The sequence below is a fragment of the Hippocampus bargibanti genome, linkage group LG22 (genome assembly GCF_051943395.1).
Source record: "Hippocampus bargibanti isolate YZ-2025 linkage group LG22, ASM5194339v1, whole genome shotgun sequence".
In the NCBI taxonomy this organism is placed as follows: Eukaryota; Metazoa; Chordata; class Actinopteri; order Syngnathiformes; family Syngnathidae; genus Hippocampus; species Hippocampus bargibanti.
In genome coordinates this window covers 3768866-3784054 of record NC_142755.1, presented here as the reverse complement: position 1 = coordinate 3784054, position 15189 = coordinate 3768866, and the positions used below count along the sequence as shown (strand labels likewise).

Sequence of the window (15189 nt, the reverse complement as noted above, 5' to 3'; positions counted from 1 at the left end):
GAGTTTGTTTATATTGCTTCAACGATGAAGATAACCGTAGAAGAAGAATTCTTTTCGTCGTTTACGGAAGTCAACATGGATAACTTGCTTCATAGCAGCGACGCATCAATGAATTCATCATTAAAAGACGGTAAATTAACCTATCGAGCAGCTGTCATTAAAATAGTTAACGGTTTTAGAATATTCAGCGAACGTGGTGTAAAATCAGTCACGTCTCTGTATTTGTAGAGTGCTACGCGGATTTCCTGGCTGCGGATTTCGACGTCAAGGGTTACACAGCCCAAGCCATCCACAACGCTGTCATTGCTGAACACCTGGCGAAGCTCGCACAGGGAATCAGTCAACTTGACAAAGAGCTGCACAGCCAGGCATGCACACAATCTCAATGCACTCGTGTAAACTTCACTGTCTTATAAATATATAACAGTATGTATTGTTTGCCTGTTTGCTATCTAGGTGGTAGCCAGACATGAGGACTTACTGGCCCAGGCAACTGGGATCGAGTCTCTTGAAGGTACATTTTTCTAATATGCAATATTAATTGTCTGTAGCTAGGCTAAATGAGTAGCATTGCACATAGTGTCAGCATTTTTTGGGCTAATATCAGTATGTTAAGTTTTTTTACTGCAAGGACGTCCATTTTTGTGTTCAAGGGGTCCTGCAGATGATGCAGACGAGGATCAGTGCATTGCAGGCAGCTGTTGACAGGTTAACATTCTATGCCTGTTTTCATAGTGTCGTACTTATATCATAATTGTAAATGTAGCAATTGTTGAGATAAAAACAGGTAGACACCGGCACAGTATTCATTGTGATGATATATTTTCAGGATAAGAACCAAAATAGTCGACCCTTACAACAAGATCATGGCCAGGATCACTCAGCTAAGTCGATTACAGGTAAGACCTCCATTTTATTTTTTTGGAAGATATCATACGTAGTAACATTTAAACAGTAGTAGTACCTTACTCTTATCACATACCTCAGCTGTCCATTCCATTATCCAGGTTGCCTGCGACCTTCTGCGGAGAATTATTCGGATCTTGCACCTAAGCAAAAGACTTCAGGATCAACTTCAGGGTGGCAGTCGTGAGATCACAAAGGCGGCCCACAGTCTCAACGAACTAGGTCAGGACATAGAGTAAATAGGTTTTTTTGGGTAAACATACGCTATACAAGCGGAGCTTCCGAGTTCTGGTTGGACGACAGCTGTCTCATAGATCGTTTAGAGAGTCCATTGATACCCGGTAGACACACAAACAAGATTTATTTAACGTGATAGGAAGTTGCAGAATGACATAATATCTAAAGTCATTTGCAGATTTGTGGTAGGATCCTATTATAGCAGCTAATTGACCGAAGGAACAATCAGGGTCTCAAGATTGATCCCTGGGGAACCTCACAGCCAATTGTCATTTGGTCTGAGATGCAGTTACCAATTTCGACAAAGTCCTCCAGACAGAACAGGAAGCAGTTTCGATCTGTGTCAAGAATTAGCTAACAATGTCATTGTTTTCCAAATCGGACAGATTATCTATCACAAGGAGTCGATTTAAGTGGCATCGAGGTGATTGAAAATGACCTGGTACTGATCAGCAGAGCTAGACTAGAGGTGGAGAACCAGGCCAAGCGATTATTGGAGCAAGGAACAGAGATTCAGGTAATAAACCGCACCAAAAAAAATGCAGTCATAATGAAATTATGAATTTACTCCGCGTGTCTGTCAGAATCCTACGCAGGTCGGCACAGCTTTGCAGGTCTTTTACAACCTCGGGAGTCTAAAGGTGACCATCAGCTCCGTCGTGGCGGCTTATCAAGCTAACATACACGATAGTATAATTGGCGCTCTGGATATTAAGGTCTTGACACAGCCATCTAATCCCAGAGGTAAACCCGTTATTAGGTTCTTCTTCTTATTTTTATGATCATAAAAGAAATTGAAATTTTGAATTCTTACCTTAGGTGCACCCGGAAGAGCCGTTCTCCCAACTCCGGGCAGCACGGCAGCTTTCCGTGCTGCTCTTTGGACAAACTTGGAGAAACTCATGGACCAGATTTGTGCTGCATGTAAACAAGTAAAGGATGGAAAAATAAAATGAAATAATGCACATCTTTTTTTTTAATCTTTTTTTTTTTTTTTTTTGCATAGGTGCAGCATCTCCAGAAGGTGCTGATGAAGAAGAGAGATCCTGTCAGTCATAAGTGTTTCATTGACGAGATTATTAAAGTGAGTGATATAGATAAAAAAAATATATGAAATGTAAAAATGTAGCATGCAGTTTTAAAGAAAAACAATAATTAGCAGGGAATACAATACTATCCATTAGCTATCTATTAGCCACCTAGCTTTCTAGCTATTTGAGTTTTTTTGCTATCTATCTATCTGTCTGATAGCTTTTGATGTATTTGAGTTACTTCCGGGTTGAGTGAATGCCGGCGCGTGTGGCTACCGCTGCTCACCTCCAGAAAAACACTTATCCTGTGACTGTAAAGTGAACTTGAGTTTTGAAAGGTGCTTATAAATTAAATGTATTATTATTATTATTACAATACATATTGATATATATATAGCTGTAACAATATTGATTTATGTTTTCAAATCACTAGGACGGCGAGCCTGACATACTCTACACATTTTGGACTGATGTTACGAATAAATTAAGAGAAGAATTTCACAAAGCAACTCAAGGTACAGTATTTTGTTTTTGCCTGGAATATACAATCAGATCTAAAAAAAAAAAGTCAACAGGGAAAAAAAATATATATTATTATTTTATTTTTCATACCTCAGCCTCATCTTTCCTGAAGCAAGCGTTCGAAGGAGAGTACCCGAAATTGTTACGACTTTATAACGAACTTTGGCGTCGGCTCCAGCAGTACAGCGCCAGCCTGCACGGCTCACTGGTCAACAGCGGCGGCGTGGATCTTACTCTTGAGCCAGAAACCGAAAACCTTGACCTGTTTTCACAAAACAAACAGGATTACAAGTAAGGTCGAGAACCAAAAGTGTGTCATGGTTTCATTTTGAGTGTCTCTAAAATGAATACAGTGATAGCTTGGCTTACGAACTTAATTGGTTCCCAGACAGAGTGTGTAAGGTGAAAAGTGTTTATCCCAAAAAATAATTTCCCATAGAAAACCATTACAATGAGAATAATCCGTTCTCAAGTCCCCATAAAACATAATTTTCTAATTTTCTAAGCCTTAAAACTACACAAAATATACCTTATTTTATGTGTAATAAATGTGCTATGGTATTATAATTAAAGAAATAAACTGTACTTTAGAATAAAGTCATTTTATTTACCTTTGTGATGGTCGTTGCTGGCTTGATGGAATGGAGTGGCCGGTTTCATCAGCATTAAACACTTGATGAGGAACGTAGCCTTCTTCTTTCACCCTCTTGAGGAATGATCCCTTGTAGGTGCTTTCTCTGCGATAATTTTACCTTGTTCCTCATCAATTGTGTTGATAGCTTTTTGTATCACGTGTGTTGATAGCTTTTTGTATCACGTGTACAGATGGCTTGTGCGGGTTATTTGTGGAGCCTGATTGATGGCATATTTTAACCTTGCAGTCTACACTCTACCTTTGAACTATCAAAGTCCAAATTTCACTGTTCGTAAACCGAAAAGTTTGGAAGCCAAGGGGTTCGTAAACTGAGGTATCGCTGTAAGTAGCTCTTGGTTTTCGGAAGGATGATTAATCGTGGTTAAAGGCGCCATGTTTATCACATGAGATTAAAAAAACAACAACATTTCCATTCACTATTTATTTGCATATGCGCAGTCCAGAGAGAGCCCTGAAGGATTCTCTTCAAGCATACGAAGCGGCTTACCTGTCCAGGTCTCTTTCTCGCCTCTTTGACCCCATCAACTTGGTGTTCCCGATGGGCGGGCGCAACCCGCCATCCAATGACGAATTGGACAGTATCGTCAAAACCATCAGCAGGCCAGTACTTGACACGCCGATGGTATTTGTGGAAAGAATAAGCCGTGTTACATTTGAGGATATTATTAAAAATAATATTCAGTGATTTTATGTTGTTAACAGCGAGTTGAATGTCGCATCGATGGATTCCGATCTTGCGCTTGCTGTTGCGAAAAACGCTGCCAAGACCGTGCAACTATTTTGTGTGAAGTCTGAACAGCTGGTACGTTTACGTTATTTTATTTATTTTTATACTATAAAAGCCGCTTATATTTAACCTATTTTGTAGCTGTGTACTCAGAGTGACGCCAGTCAGGTAATCGGTCCGTTATCGGAAGGCCAGAGGAGAAACACGGCAGTCGTCAATTCACTTTCCCGTCTGCACCAGGCTGTTGCCAAGGTATGATGAGGATTTTGAAATTCCCGCGGGGATGCAAGTGAGCCTTTTTTTTTTACATTTTTTCAATTTTCAGTTTACTTCTGGTTTGGCGTCAAATCTGGCAGCTCCCGCGGAGGCCTTGTCGTCTTCTTTAGAGGTGAACAATTTCACAATGTTTGTAGATTCACCGTGCTTTAATATTTTTTGGGTTGAAGTTTATATTGAAAAAAAATATATATAATCCAATGTTATCATTGTGGGTAATATTTTTATTTTATTTTAGGAAGTGCAGACGCTGATGAGCAGCGCAGTGCAGCCTCTCTTGCAGTCAGTCAGCGATTCTATCGAAGCCATCATCATCACTCTACACCAAGAGGACTTCTCGGGGTTAGTTCTTCAAATGCAAAAAATATTGATATGCGACAGAGTTAATTAATATTTATGTATGCAATATGTATTGCAGCAAGCTGCCCAGTTCTGATAAGCCTGATGTCGGCTGCTCCCTCTACATGAAAGAGTTGCAAGGATTCATCTCCAGAGTCATGACCGACTACTTCAGACATTTTGAGTGTACAGATTTCATCTACGAAAGCACCGAGTCAATTGCTCAGAGAGCCATTGAGCTTTTCTTAAGGCATGCCAGCTTGTTGCGCCCGCTGGGCGAAGGGGGGAAGATGCGCCTGGCCGCTGACTTTGCACAAGTTAGGGCTTTAATTTTTTTTTTTAATGGACTGTTTTCTTTGACATCATTTTGAATATTTGTACTTGTGTTTTTTAAAGATGGAGATGGCTGTGGCTCCTCTTTGCAGGAGGGTGTCTGATTTGGGGAAACCATACAGAGTGCTTCGCTCTTTTAGGTAGGTTGGCTCTTTGAAACATTTCATTGGACAAACAAAACTATTGAATAGACCATGTTAAAGAATTCAAAGAGTGGCATTTTAGTAGGTGACATTTTGAAATAACTTACCTGAAAACGGAAGACTTCCTTTGGCCAAAAACGTACTCGACGAAAGTGGGCGTTCCCCCAGGTTGGACACTAACGTGGTTGTCAGATAAACAAACAATTTTAAGCACGTTAAATGAGGTAAACATGAATGAAAATATTCGCTGTGCCAATTTTAGCTAATGTTTTGTTAGCACAACTCCATACGTAGCCATAGTGGGATTTAAACGGAACCAGTGAACGTGCAAAAAAAAAAAAACGTGACACTCACCTCTTGTGAACACACACGCGTCTTTGAAATAACCCAACAAAACACAAATAGATATTACACATTTTAAAAATAACGATACAAAAATATCGACATTTAGCCGCTTTATAATTAATTCATCACCTGTTCGTTGCACCGGTCCAGTGACGTGCGATTTTCTTCTTCGCGGATTTACGCTTCGAGAATAGCTACAACAGTGCATATGGCGCCCTCGTGTGGTCAATGTTGGTAACACACGAGCAGAAATACGCTCCTTGCCAATTGTAAAAACGGTCGCTGAAAATCGTGAAAAAGCTTCGAAGAACAATTGCAGTGCTAATTTAATTAAACTGGACATTGTGGATTTCTTTCAGACCGCTGCTGTTTCAAACAAGCAACCTAATAGTCAAAAGTCCAACTGTGGGGGACTTGATTCCCTACAGCACCGTGCTTCATTTTTTCTTCGCCAGGGCACCGTCTGAACTTAAATCACCTTACCAGGCCTGTATAAATAACACACGTTCATTTTTTTGAGAAATTTAAAAATAGATAGAAAGCTAACGGACAACTTACTTTAGTATGTAATTGAAGTTTCACACTTACAGAGAGCTGAATGGTCAGTCACCCGTTACTCCCAGTGGATGGATGACCATCCATCAGAGAGAGACCGTCTCACGCTCATCAGGTAAGCGAATGAATAAGAACAAACATGGATTATTATGATGTTTTTGTGCTCTTCAATAGGGGCTCTTTGGAGGCATACGTGCAGTCTGTAAGGGCTCGCCAAGGGAAAGAGTTTGCACCAATCTATCCCATAATGCTCCAGCTCTTGCAGAAAGCCACTTCGTCGGAAGGGAAATGACAAATGAGGGCTTAAAATGTATCTGGTTTCCTGTATTGTACCTCAACTTCTGATTTTCCAGCTGACAATGACAAATAAAACGTTAACCCAAATCAAATGGTGACAAATTAATGGTCTTGTTTTAATCTATTATTCCATTTAATTCAGAATATTTGTATTATAATTCACAAGTGTTTTTAGATGGGCCATTTCCATTGGTTGGGAGGTGGTTCTTCAATCAGAGGCTCCCACGGTTTCCACTCGGACATTTTTCTGGACAGAGCTAGCTCACATTCGGCCTGCAAATATAAAAACGGCCTCGCTTGAGTTTATTTCTAGGAATCATTGCAAATGGAACTGAATAAGACGGTGCATCCACACATAATTACACAAATTGTGTTCTTCAGTCAAAACAAGTAAAATGGCATCCAAGCACTGTTGTCGTTACCTGGAAAATGACCTCTTCAATTTGTCCACAGTTGATCTTCTTCTCCAACTTCTCAATATCGGGCTCCTGCCAACCAAACATTTTATTGTGTTGCATCCACCATCAACAAATTATTTCATCATCAGCGATATTCAAATTTTTAAATATCACTGTCCACAGCGTTGATAGGGTACTCACAGTTTTGACATGGCTAAACCGCTCATTGACCAGTTGTTCGGTATACTTTCTGTAGGCAGCGTCTTGTGGCATGCTCTGCACAGATGCCAGGATTTTGGCGTAGAGGATCCTCAGTCGCTGTAGGATTTTTATTAGTTTTGATTTGATTCTTTAATTCATTTGCTGATGTGATGCATAATAGGGACGATTTTCTACTGGATGGCGTCGCCTTACCTCATGTGGATTTTGGGATACTGCCAGGCCTACCAGGCCGGTCGTCTACCAGAGAGCAATAAGAAAACTTTACAACAAGGTCTTGAATGAAATTACAGCAATACATAAATTTCATTCATAAATATAAGAAATACAAATCAAAACAGTGTATATTTTACATGAATACATTTTACACGAACATACGAATAGTGCATTGCGGTTTGGTACCTATATAAAATACATGCAAGTATGAAAAATGCAATTTATTTTATGAAATCCCAAGTTATTTTCTCGATAATAAAAATGGCTTTGGTTATAATGTTAGCAAGGTAATAGTAGCTTTAACGGTGCCCGTGCAACACGTAGGCATTAATTAAATGTGAATATTAATAGCGACATTTGACATACTCGAGAATGGGTCATAAAGAGCTAAGCTAGCTAAAGCTGTCACTTTTTACCGTGCTCATGACATCAAATACAAAACATTCTATTGAACAGCAACGATTAAACAAACTATTGCAAACATGATATTGATGTTTTAACTTTTGGTTAATATCAAACGCACGAAGAATGACCTCCATTTGTACCTTTTTCAGGAGTCCAGCCATCGGTTTTTAAACAGGACAGGACCGTGTTATTTCCGGCGAGTGATGATGACGTCAAGTCGAAGGACCCCACTGTTCAAGTGCGTACATAGCGGCCATCTTTGGGGGGGCACTATTCCCATTTTAAGCTTACTTCAACTGCTTCTCCTGAGGTTTCATTCATTGTCACCGTTTATTAGAATTGTGGCCTACAGTCAGCTGCATGATGATCACCGAATACCTTAAATGTAAACTTTAAATAGGCTTGGGAAGCTTCACCACTTTTCAATGTTTTCTTCGAATAATGACTGAGGGCAACTCTCCGAGTCCTATTAAATACTGATTATGACCAGAATACCGCATTGATGTATATATACCGCATAGCGCAGATGTGTGGAGTATTCAGAAAATATAGTTCCTCGCTGTGTACTTGATGTCCACATCTGATAAGTGCAGATGTTTTTTCTTTGTGTGTGAATAAGACAAATACAAAGGATGAAGTATCAATTTGTGAAATTTATATGCCTCAATAAACATGTCACATAGGGATAATACAGCAGATAGATCAGGGGTCTCTGATTAAAAGTCACATTTTGGATTAAAAAAAAACAAAAAAAAGTGAAAAAGGTAATACAGCACTAATGACAGTTTAAGCCGATTTGTTTCACGGTGCTGACAATACCTTAAAATTGCCTTAAAAATACCTACAAACTATTTTTTAATGTTTGTTAGAAAACGTACATACATCTACAGTCCATAAAAAAATGGAAGTAAAAAAATATATTACATATCTCAAATATATACAGACTGCTTCTCTCTACAAATGTGTCCAAATACTCTTCTGAAACTAGTTACAAAATATTCCTCAATATATTTGCAGATTAAGATCCTAACCATGAAAAAAATAAGTCTCTAAACTCTCTAAAAAAATCTTTGTGTGTAGTTCGACTTCAAGATTGGGAGAAATTATTAGAAGAACATCCTGTGTGAATCAAAGAGGGGATAAAAAAAATAATAAATAAAATTATTCTTATTCTCCTGGGCTAAACTATTAGCATACATACCTATAAATGCTGGGATCCAGTAGAACAGCTGTGTCAGTCGGCAGCTTGGACAGATGTACAACTTTGGTTTTTTGATGCACTCGGTCACTCTCACTCACCCAAACGTCAGGCAGTCTAAAATAAAAAATAAAATAGATTGAATGACTATAAACAAGGATAAAGAAAGAAAACCTACATGTCTTCAGGTGTCCAGTGCAAAAGGACTTTAACTTTGCCAGATTCTTCTTTCCGCCTTGCTATGACCTGAAAACACAAACTCGTCATGCATTTTTGTTTATTTTGTTGTATATGTTTGCATTATGTGTGTGTGTGTATATATACCGTGCTATGGAACACAACACTGTGTCCGTTTCCGAGGCTTTCGATGTGTGTGGCCAAGTTGAGGCATATCGCTCGATGGCGGATGGCATCCATGGTTTGAGCGTCGAAAAAATCGTGAGGGCGGGCTGAAAAAGAAAAGACAATTAAAAAAAAAAATCAAACATTTAAAACTCTGATTTTTCTAGTTATGATGACAGAAATGGGATGATATAGAGATTTTTTTGGATTGGATTAGCCTTTATTAGTCTCGCAGTGGAGAAATTCACATTTCGCAGCAGCAAAGTCAATGAAAGGAAAGAAGTAGAAAAACAAAATACAGGTGCTGCTGTAAAGGCAGCTACTATTGCGGCGCCATTTTGAAGTAAAGAAACACCTAAATAAATAATCTGAATTATTCCAATTGTACCTTAATTTCCGAAAACAAGATAGCTAGCTGATTGCTAACGGACAACACCAATTGCGTTTGACAGGCTAACAACACCAGAATTTCTGAATTAGTGTCACAAAATATCTGGACCTAAAATATAACTAGCACATATTCTTGATTATCTGCAAGAAAATATAGTTTAACCATATTTAACTCATTCATTTCCATGGACAAAGTTATTCGGGGTTTTGTTTTTTTCATGCTCGGGTGCTGATAAAGCGCTGGTCATGGCCTCTGGCAATGTTTTTTTTTCCACAAGGGGGCAGCATTTCCACTTTTTTCCACGTTAGCGCTTTGTTGTAGCTTCAGCTGTTGTTAAAGCGTTATATAAAACAACATGTATGCATTCCATTGTATTTTGTACATCTGCCCCCATTTCAAGCTCAGATAACTCCCGACCCATATAATTTAGGTATTAACTCTTTTTTTCTGATGAAACAACAGAGTCTAAGGTTTCAAACGCTGAATTGAATGTTTGTGTAGTCCTGAAACTCAATAATATGTGGGTCCTGGAATTGGAGTGACAATGACAAAAACCCTGGCACCCGAGTGGACACATTTTTTTGCACATTGTCTGGCAGTGAATGAGTTAATTATTTTCCCACGCATGCGTACGTACGCAGCGAACGTCGATGCTTGTTCTTGAGCTTCTTCCTCTTGTTGAGGCCGGCTTTTGATGGAGACTCTTCCTTCAATTTGCCTTGATTGGAAACTTTGGATGAACTCTGGGAGCTGAAGTGAGTCGGCACGTGTCGCGCCAGACCACCCTGCGAAGCGAACGTGGCATTGCAACCGCCGACCACGCACTGCAACCCACATGTGGAAATGTTACGGAGGGGCATAGAAAATGTGCGGGTGCGACGATATGCGAACCGTGCGTCACCTTGAATGGTTTGTCGCCGCTGTGACTCAACATGTGTCTTTGCAGCCAACTCTGACTGGTGGAAGGCGTGTTGTAAACTTTACAGCCCTTCCATAGACACACAAATACCTGCAGGGGAGCAAAACAAGCACAAAAACCATAAGTGTTTATTGCTAAATCGCATTTTGGAACTAGAAAATAAAATTAAATAATATAAAGATGATAATAATGATAATAATTATATAATAATAAAATAAAAAATAAGGAAATAATGAAATCATAAACTAACAAAATACTAAAATAAAATTATAAAATACAGTAAAGTCTCGTTATATCGATAGTACTGCTTATTACGATACTATTTCTATGAACGCAAGGAGACATACCGCAGGATCGGATATATCGATAGTCCGGTTATATTGATATTTTTTCCGACTCCCGAGAATATCGATATAACGAGACTTTACTGTAACAAAATAATATAATAACAAAATAATAAAATATAAAATAAAATAAACAATAAAACAATGAAACAAAACACGATAATAAAATAAAATACTAAAACAATAACGTAATAACATAATAATGATAATAATAAAATAATAAAATAAAATACTAAATTAATAAAATAATAAATTAATAAATTAAAATAATAAAATACTAAAATAAAAAATAGAAAAATAATAAAAGAAGGAAATAACAAAATAACAAAATCATAAACTAACAAAATAATAAAATACAATTATAAAATAACAAAATAATATAATTACAAAATAATAAAATAAACAATAAAACAATGAAACAAAACACAACAATAAAATAAAATAAAACAATAAAACAATAAAACAATAACGTAATAACATAATAACAAGAAAATCACAAACTAAAAAAATAAGAAAATAATATAATAAAATAATAAAACAATAAAAAAACTTACCCCTCCTCTTTGTCCATCCACGTGTGTAGCTCGGATGTGATCGGCCAAGTCCGGGCTGGAGGAAAAATGTACCTGGCAGTGATCCCAACAACACGTGTAGCTCAACGATTTGCCGTTCACCGGCATTGGGCCGTTTGCCGCCACCATAGCACCACCCTGACTGTTAAACATCGCCGGCGTTGAACGTCCACTTGACGCTATGCTCTCCATGTCCATTAGAGTGCTGCTGATACTAAAATAACAGATAAAAAATATATTACGGTATGGTACTACTACAGGTATATACAGTAATCTTTTGTTTATCGTGGTTAATGTGTGTATTGGTAAATTTACATTGAATGAGTACAAAAACGCATTTATAAGGCCAAATTTAGTGGAATCTATGGTGCGTTTTATTAGGAAAGACGAGTAGTGTACCTGTAAATATTATATTGTATATACTACATACATACATGTTAAGTTTCAGAAGTTATAAATCGGGAGATTTTCATACTCGCGACTCTGCGGTGTGTGTTAAAATAATTAGTGTTACAAAAGTTACATTAGAAGTTCAATAAAACACAAAAAATGTTTTCATTGTTTATTTATACATTCAATTAGTATAAAAGTGTATATTTTTTTTACATTTTCTTTATAAAGTTACTTTATAAAGTGAGTATTGTTGTCAAAATATGTTGATAGTGGGCTGTTTACTTTATTGCATTACTTTTGTACTGTACTACAAAGATTTATTGTGCTTCTTTACGCATGTACTGTTTTTTCCACTAAATTTAGCCTTAAACATTTTTTTGCACTGGCACACATTTAAATTTAAAACAATCCATGTAGGGTTCGCTACATCGCGGATTTTCGTCTATCGCGGTCCGCATTAACCGCGATAAACGAGGGATTATTGTAAACAATAGCGCCACATCTGTTTGTAAATATCTTTTACTTTCGGCTTTTCCCTTGACGGGGTCGCCACAGCAAATCAATGTCCTCCATCTTTCGAGGTTTGATCTGTTTGTAAATATGCACTCCACTTTTCTCAGTTGCTTCGAGGCATAATGGCAGACAAGAAAATTTCATTTCAAACGTGCATCTGGATAGTGTTGAGTGCGTCGTTGTTTATGCACAATGATTCAGAAAAGTGGCGACTTTTTGTTAGTACTATATTTTTAGGGGGGGGGGGGTACACGGGCAACATTTGGAGTACAAGTGACCGAGTCGCCATGCTTCTTGAGTTACTACTTTCCCATACCTGTCCTCTGAATCCATCCTACTGAGCGGCTCCCCGTCAGACGAGTTGACTTCCACGCTGGCCCTTCTTTTCACGCCGATTTCGTGTTTTTCTGCGGCCTTTGTGGGCTCCGCTGGCAGCGAGGGAGAACCGTCGCCTCCTTCCCTTTGTTCTGCTTTCAGCACCCGGGAGCCTTCTTGGGCGGACTCGGTGCTACTCGCAAGGCTCCCCTGTGCGGGACTCTTGGCCGGCTCGGAGAGTTTGCCGTAGTCCCCTTCGTCTTTTCCAAGGGGTGAATTGTGGTCGTTTTGCGATCCATCACCGCGGTGGCCACTACCGTCAATTTCTAGCCCGATGTCGTTCTTGTTATCCGGTTTCTGTTTGGAGTCCGGCTCGGCCTGTTTCTCGAAGCCGGTACGGACGTTTTCACCGTTGTCATTGTGCTCCAACGTTGACCGAGAGTCTTGTTCGGCTCCATTTGATTTTATCTGAGCCATATTTACCACCCGCTATTATCTATTTTTATGTTATTCTCGTTTAAAAACAAAACAAAACAAAAAAAGTTGCTTTCACGATGCTTCTCTTCGTCTGCAATTCAAGCGTTGAACACAGCAGGCGTTTGTGGTGACGTCACGACGTCTCACGGCCAAAGATCGTCTCTTTAGAAGTGGTCGTCACTCGGTTATTTAAAAAAAAATCTTTCAATTTGGACTTATTAAAATAGCACATTGTACACTATGCGGAATACAAATTAGGTTTAGCGGTGCTATATCAAACAAAACGCGTTTTTCTATCACAGTTGTCACGATAAATGCCCGGAGGTTCGACGTACAAATTAATTCACCGCTTTAGTTGGAAAGAGTAACTAATAACACTCACATCGACGATCTTTGGCATTGTGGTCGAACTCCTCCACGTGTTCCAACAAACAAAATGAAGAAACTCGCATCCTGCAAGGTGCACTCAAACTTTTTTTTGGTCGTGCATTCACAAACATTTTCAATGATTTCACATTTTGAAGAATCTAAAAGGGAAGAAATACACCGGTTAAAATGTTTCTTTTTTCCTAAATGCGACAAAACTGATTAAAATGTCTTTTTTGAGGTGGTTAAAGAGCAGGCGATAAAAAAAAACACGTTTGTATGAACATGAACATTTATTACACAATATAAAACACATAAGGGTATGAACTTTACCTTTTTGCATGTAGGACCTAATAACATTAATAATAATAATCTCTAATATATTTGCTCTTTCTTTTAAATGTGTACATAAATTATGTTTTCCCATATATACATATTTTACATCACTTTTGTTTCTTTTATATTCTCAAGTCCCACTTATTGCTTCATCGCTGTGCTATTCTCTGATTCACCCCCAACTCGAACAGACACATTCGCCATTTGCTTTTCACTCCCGCATTCCAAATGTAACTAGATTGATTTTATCGAATCAATCTAGATTGACGAAAAATTATAAATTCAAACAAAACCCAGTAGTGGTCACTTTGGATTTGAAATAAAGCACATGATGTGACGTCCTTCACCATCAGACTTTAAATGCTCCATTATTTACAGATGTACACTTTAATTATCACCCCACTCTAAGCCTGTCCATTATATAACTACTATATTATATTTTATGTTTAATATTATTAACAAATATGTATGGGGATATCAAAACTGACTTTAATGAATCACATTCAAGTCTCAAAATTCAGGAGGTGTTAAACAAATACTTCAAATTCCCACCTTTTTTTCCCCTCAGTGAATTTACGGCCTTTCCGGGATAGAAATCGGAAGTTTAACACTGGGAATGTACCTCTGCTGCCCTCGGTTGTGGTAAAAGTCACATCACCGTCATTTAAGGACTTTTATGTGTCATACCGGAAGATCGGCGCTGTGAACTCGTCAGGGTATCGAAATGACTTGCCTGCAGAATGGCGGAGAAAATAAAAATAAAAATAACGCACACGTTGTGGCAATCTCAGGCTTTGGCTGAATTCTGTGTTAGGAAAAAGAAAACAAAAAGATGAAAAATCTTCCTTTCTGGCTCTTATGCGGGATTTATATGTAAAAGCCAATAAACATAGAAAAAAAGTAATAATATTCGGAGACAGTATAATCTGTTGACACTCTTCGAAGCTTCACTTTGCTGGAAAAGTGTCCAAAGTATACAACAAGAGTAGTATCAGCAACGTAACCAGATATTTTTATCTATATGTATTTTATACGCAAAATTATGAAGTATTAGTGGCACAATTGAAAAAAAAGGTGAAGAGGTGTAAAAAATGTATGCATTTGTTTTTTTTTAAATCAATGATTATAGGCATGATGTAAATACTGTACTGACATTTTTGGTCCGGTGATTTTTGCAAATGTAGTGTCAACCTATATATAAAAACATATAGGTTAATAATATATAATACTTCTTCATCCAAACTAATGTAGTCAACCATATTTTTTTGTTCCGTTACGCTTCTTTGCACCAAATATATCGACTTGCATTATTATTCATAGTTCACAGTCTTAAGACAAAATGGCAGACTTCTGCCATGGCAACTTTCTTCGAGCAGCATGGAAAAGGAATAAGGAGATAAACGTTGCGCTAATTATTAT

At 38.0% G+C, this 15189-nt stretch overlaps 3 protein-coding genes across 3 annotated transcripts; 1 reads left to right on the top strand and 2 right to left on the bottom strand.

The window, feature by feature from the left end:
• Positions 1-42: 42 nt before the first annotated feature.
• cog5 (component of oligomeric golgi complex 5) lies at positions 43-6472 on the top strand. Its single transcript, XM_088988939.1, has 22 exons — positions 43-130; positions 229-368; positions 457-514; positions 654-708; positions 830-899; positions 1008-1128; positions 1530-1660; positions 1728-1887; positions 1963-2075; positions 2150-2227; positions 2608-2689; positions 2792-2987; positions 3790-3951; positions 4054-4153; positions 4220-4330; positions 4404-4466; positions 4593-4696; positions 4773-5010; positions 5090-5166; positions 5874-6000; positions 6105-6184; positions 6244-6472. Exons 1-22 carry the CDS (start codon positions 76-78, stop codon positions 6359-6361), a joined length of 2439 nt encoding a protein of 812 aa, XP_088845065.1. The 5' UTR covers positions 43-75; the 3' UTR covers positions 6362-6472.
• Positions 6462-7810, bottom strand: ndufa5 (NADH:ubiquinone oxidoreductase subunit A5). The gene is made up of 5 exons (XM_088988943.1): positions 7745-7810; positions 7179-7223; positions 6966-7082; positions 6789-6854; positions 6462-6639 (listed from the first exon to the last, which is right to left on the bottom strand). Exons 1-5 carry the CDS (start codon positions 7763-7765, stop codon positions 6538-6540), a joined length of 351 nt encoding a protein of 116 aa, XP_088845069.1. The 5' UTR covers positions 7766-7810; the 3' UTR covers positions 6462-6537.
• A 440-nt stretch (positions 7811-8250) lies between these two features.
• Positions 8251-13180, bottom strand: aebp2 (AE binding protein 2). The gene is made up of 8 exons (XM_088988951.1): positions 12593-13180; positions 11353-11584; positions 10437-10544; positions 10173-10359; positions 9127-9251; positions 8981-9048; positions 8806-8919; positions 8251-8723 (listed from the first exon to the last, which is right to left on the bottom strand). Exons 1-8 carry the CDS (start codon positions 13066-13068, stop codon positions 8711-8713), a joined length of 1323 nt encoding a protein of 440 aa, XP_088845077.1. The 5' UTR covers positions 13069-13180; the 3' UTR covers positions 8251-8710.
• Positions 13181-15189: the final 2009 nt, after the last annotated feature.

Bases quoted from the DNA above. Each gene is read 5' to 3' on its own strand.
- aebp2 (XM_088988951.1), bottom strand. From the start codon at position 13,068: ATGGCTCAGATAAAATCAAATGGAGCCGAACAAGACTCTCGGTCAACG. The intron at 10,545-11,352 runs GTAAGTTTTTTT...GCTCCCCTGCAG, and splicing joins TGGATGGACAAAGAGGAGGG to GTATTTGTGTGTCTATGGAA. The intron at 10,360-10,436 runs GTGACGCACGGT...TGTGGGTTGCAG, and splicing joins GCGGCGACAAACCATTCAAG to TGCGTGGTCGGCGGTTGCAA.
- ndufa5 (XM_088988943.1), bottom strand. From the start codon at position 7,765: ATGGCTGGACTCCTGAAAAAG. The intron at 7,224-7,744 runs GTACAAATGGAG...GCTCTCTGGTAG, and splicing joins TGGCTGGACTCCTGAAAAAG to ACGACCGGCCTGGTAGGCCT. The intron at 6,855-6,965 runs GTGAGTACCCTA...TTTGGTTGGCAG, and splicing joins GGTTTAGCCATGTCAAAACT to GAGCCCGATATTGAGAAGTT.
- cog5 (XM_088988939.1), top strand. From the start codon at position 76: ATGGATAACTTGCTTCATAGCAGCGACGCATCAATGAATTCATCATTA. The intron at 1,888-1,962 runs GTAAACCCGTTA...TTCTTACCTTAG, and splicing joins ACAGCCATCTAATCCCAGAG to GTGCACCCGGAAGAGCCGTT. The intron at 5,011-5,089 runs GTTAGGGCTTTA...TGTTTTTTAAAG, and splicing joins TGGCCGCTGACTTTGCACAA to ATGGAGATGGCTGTGGCTCC.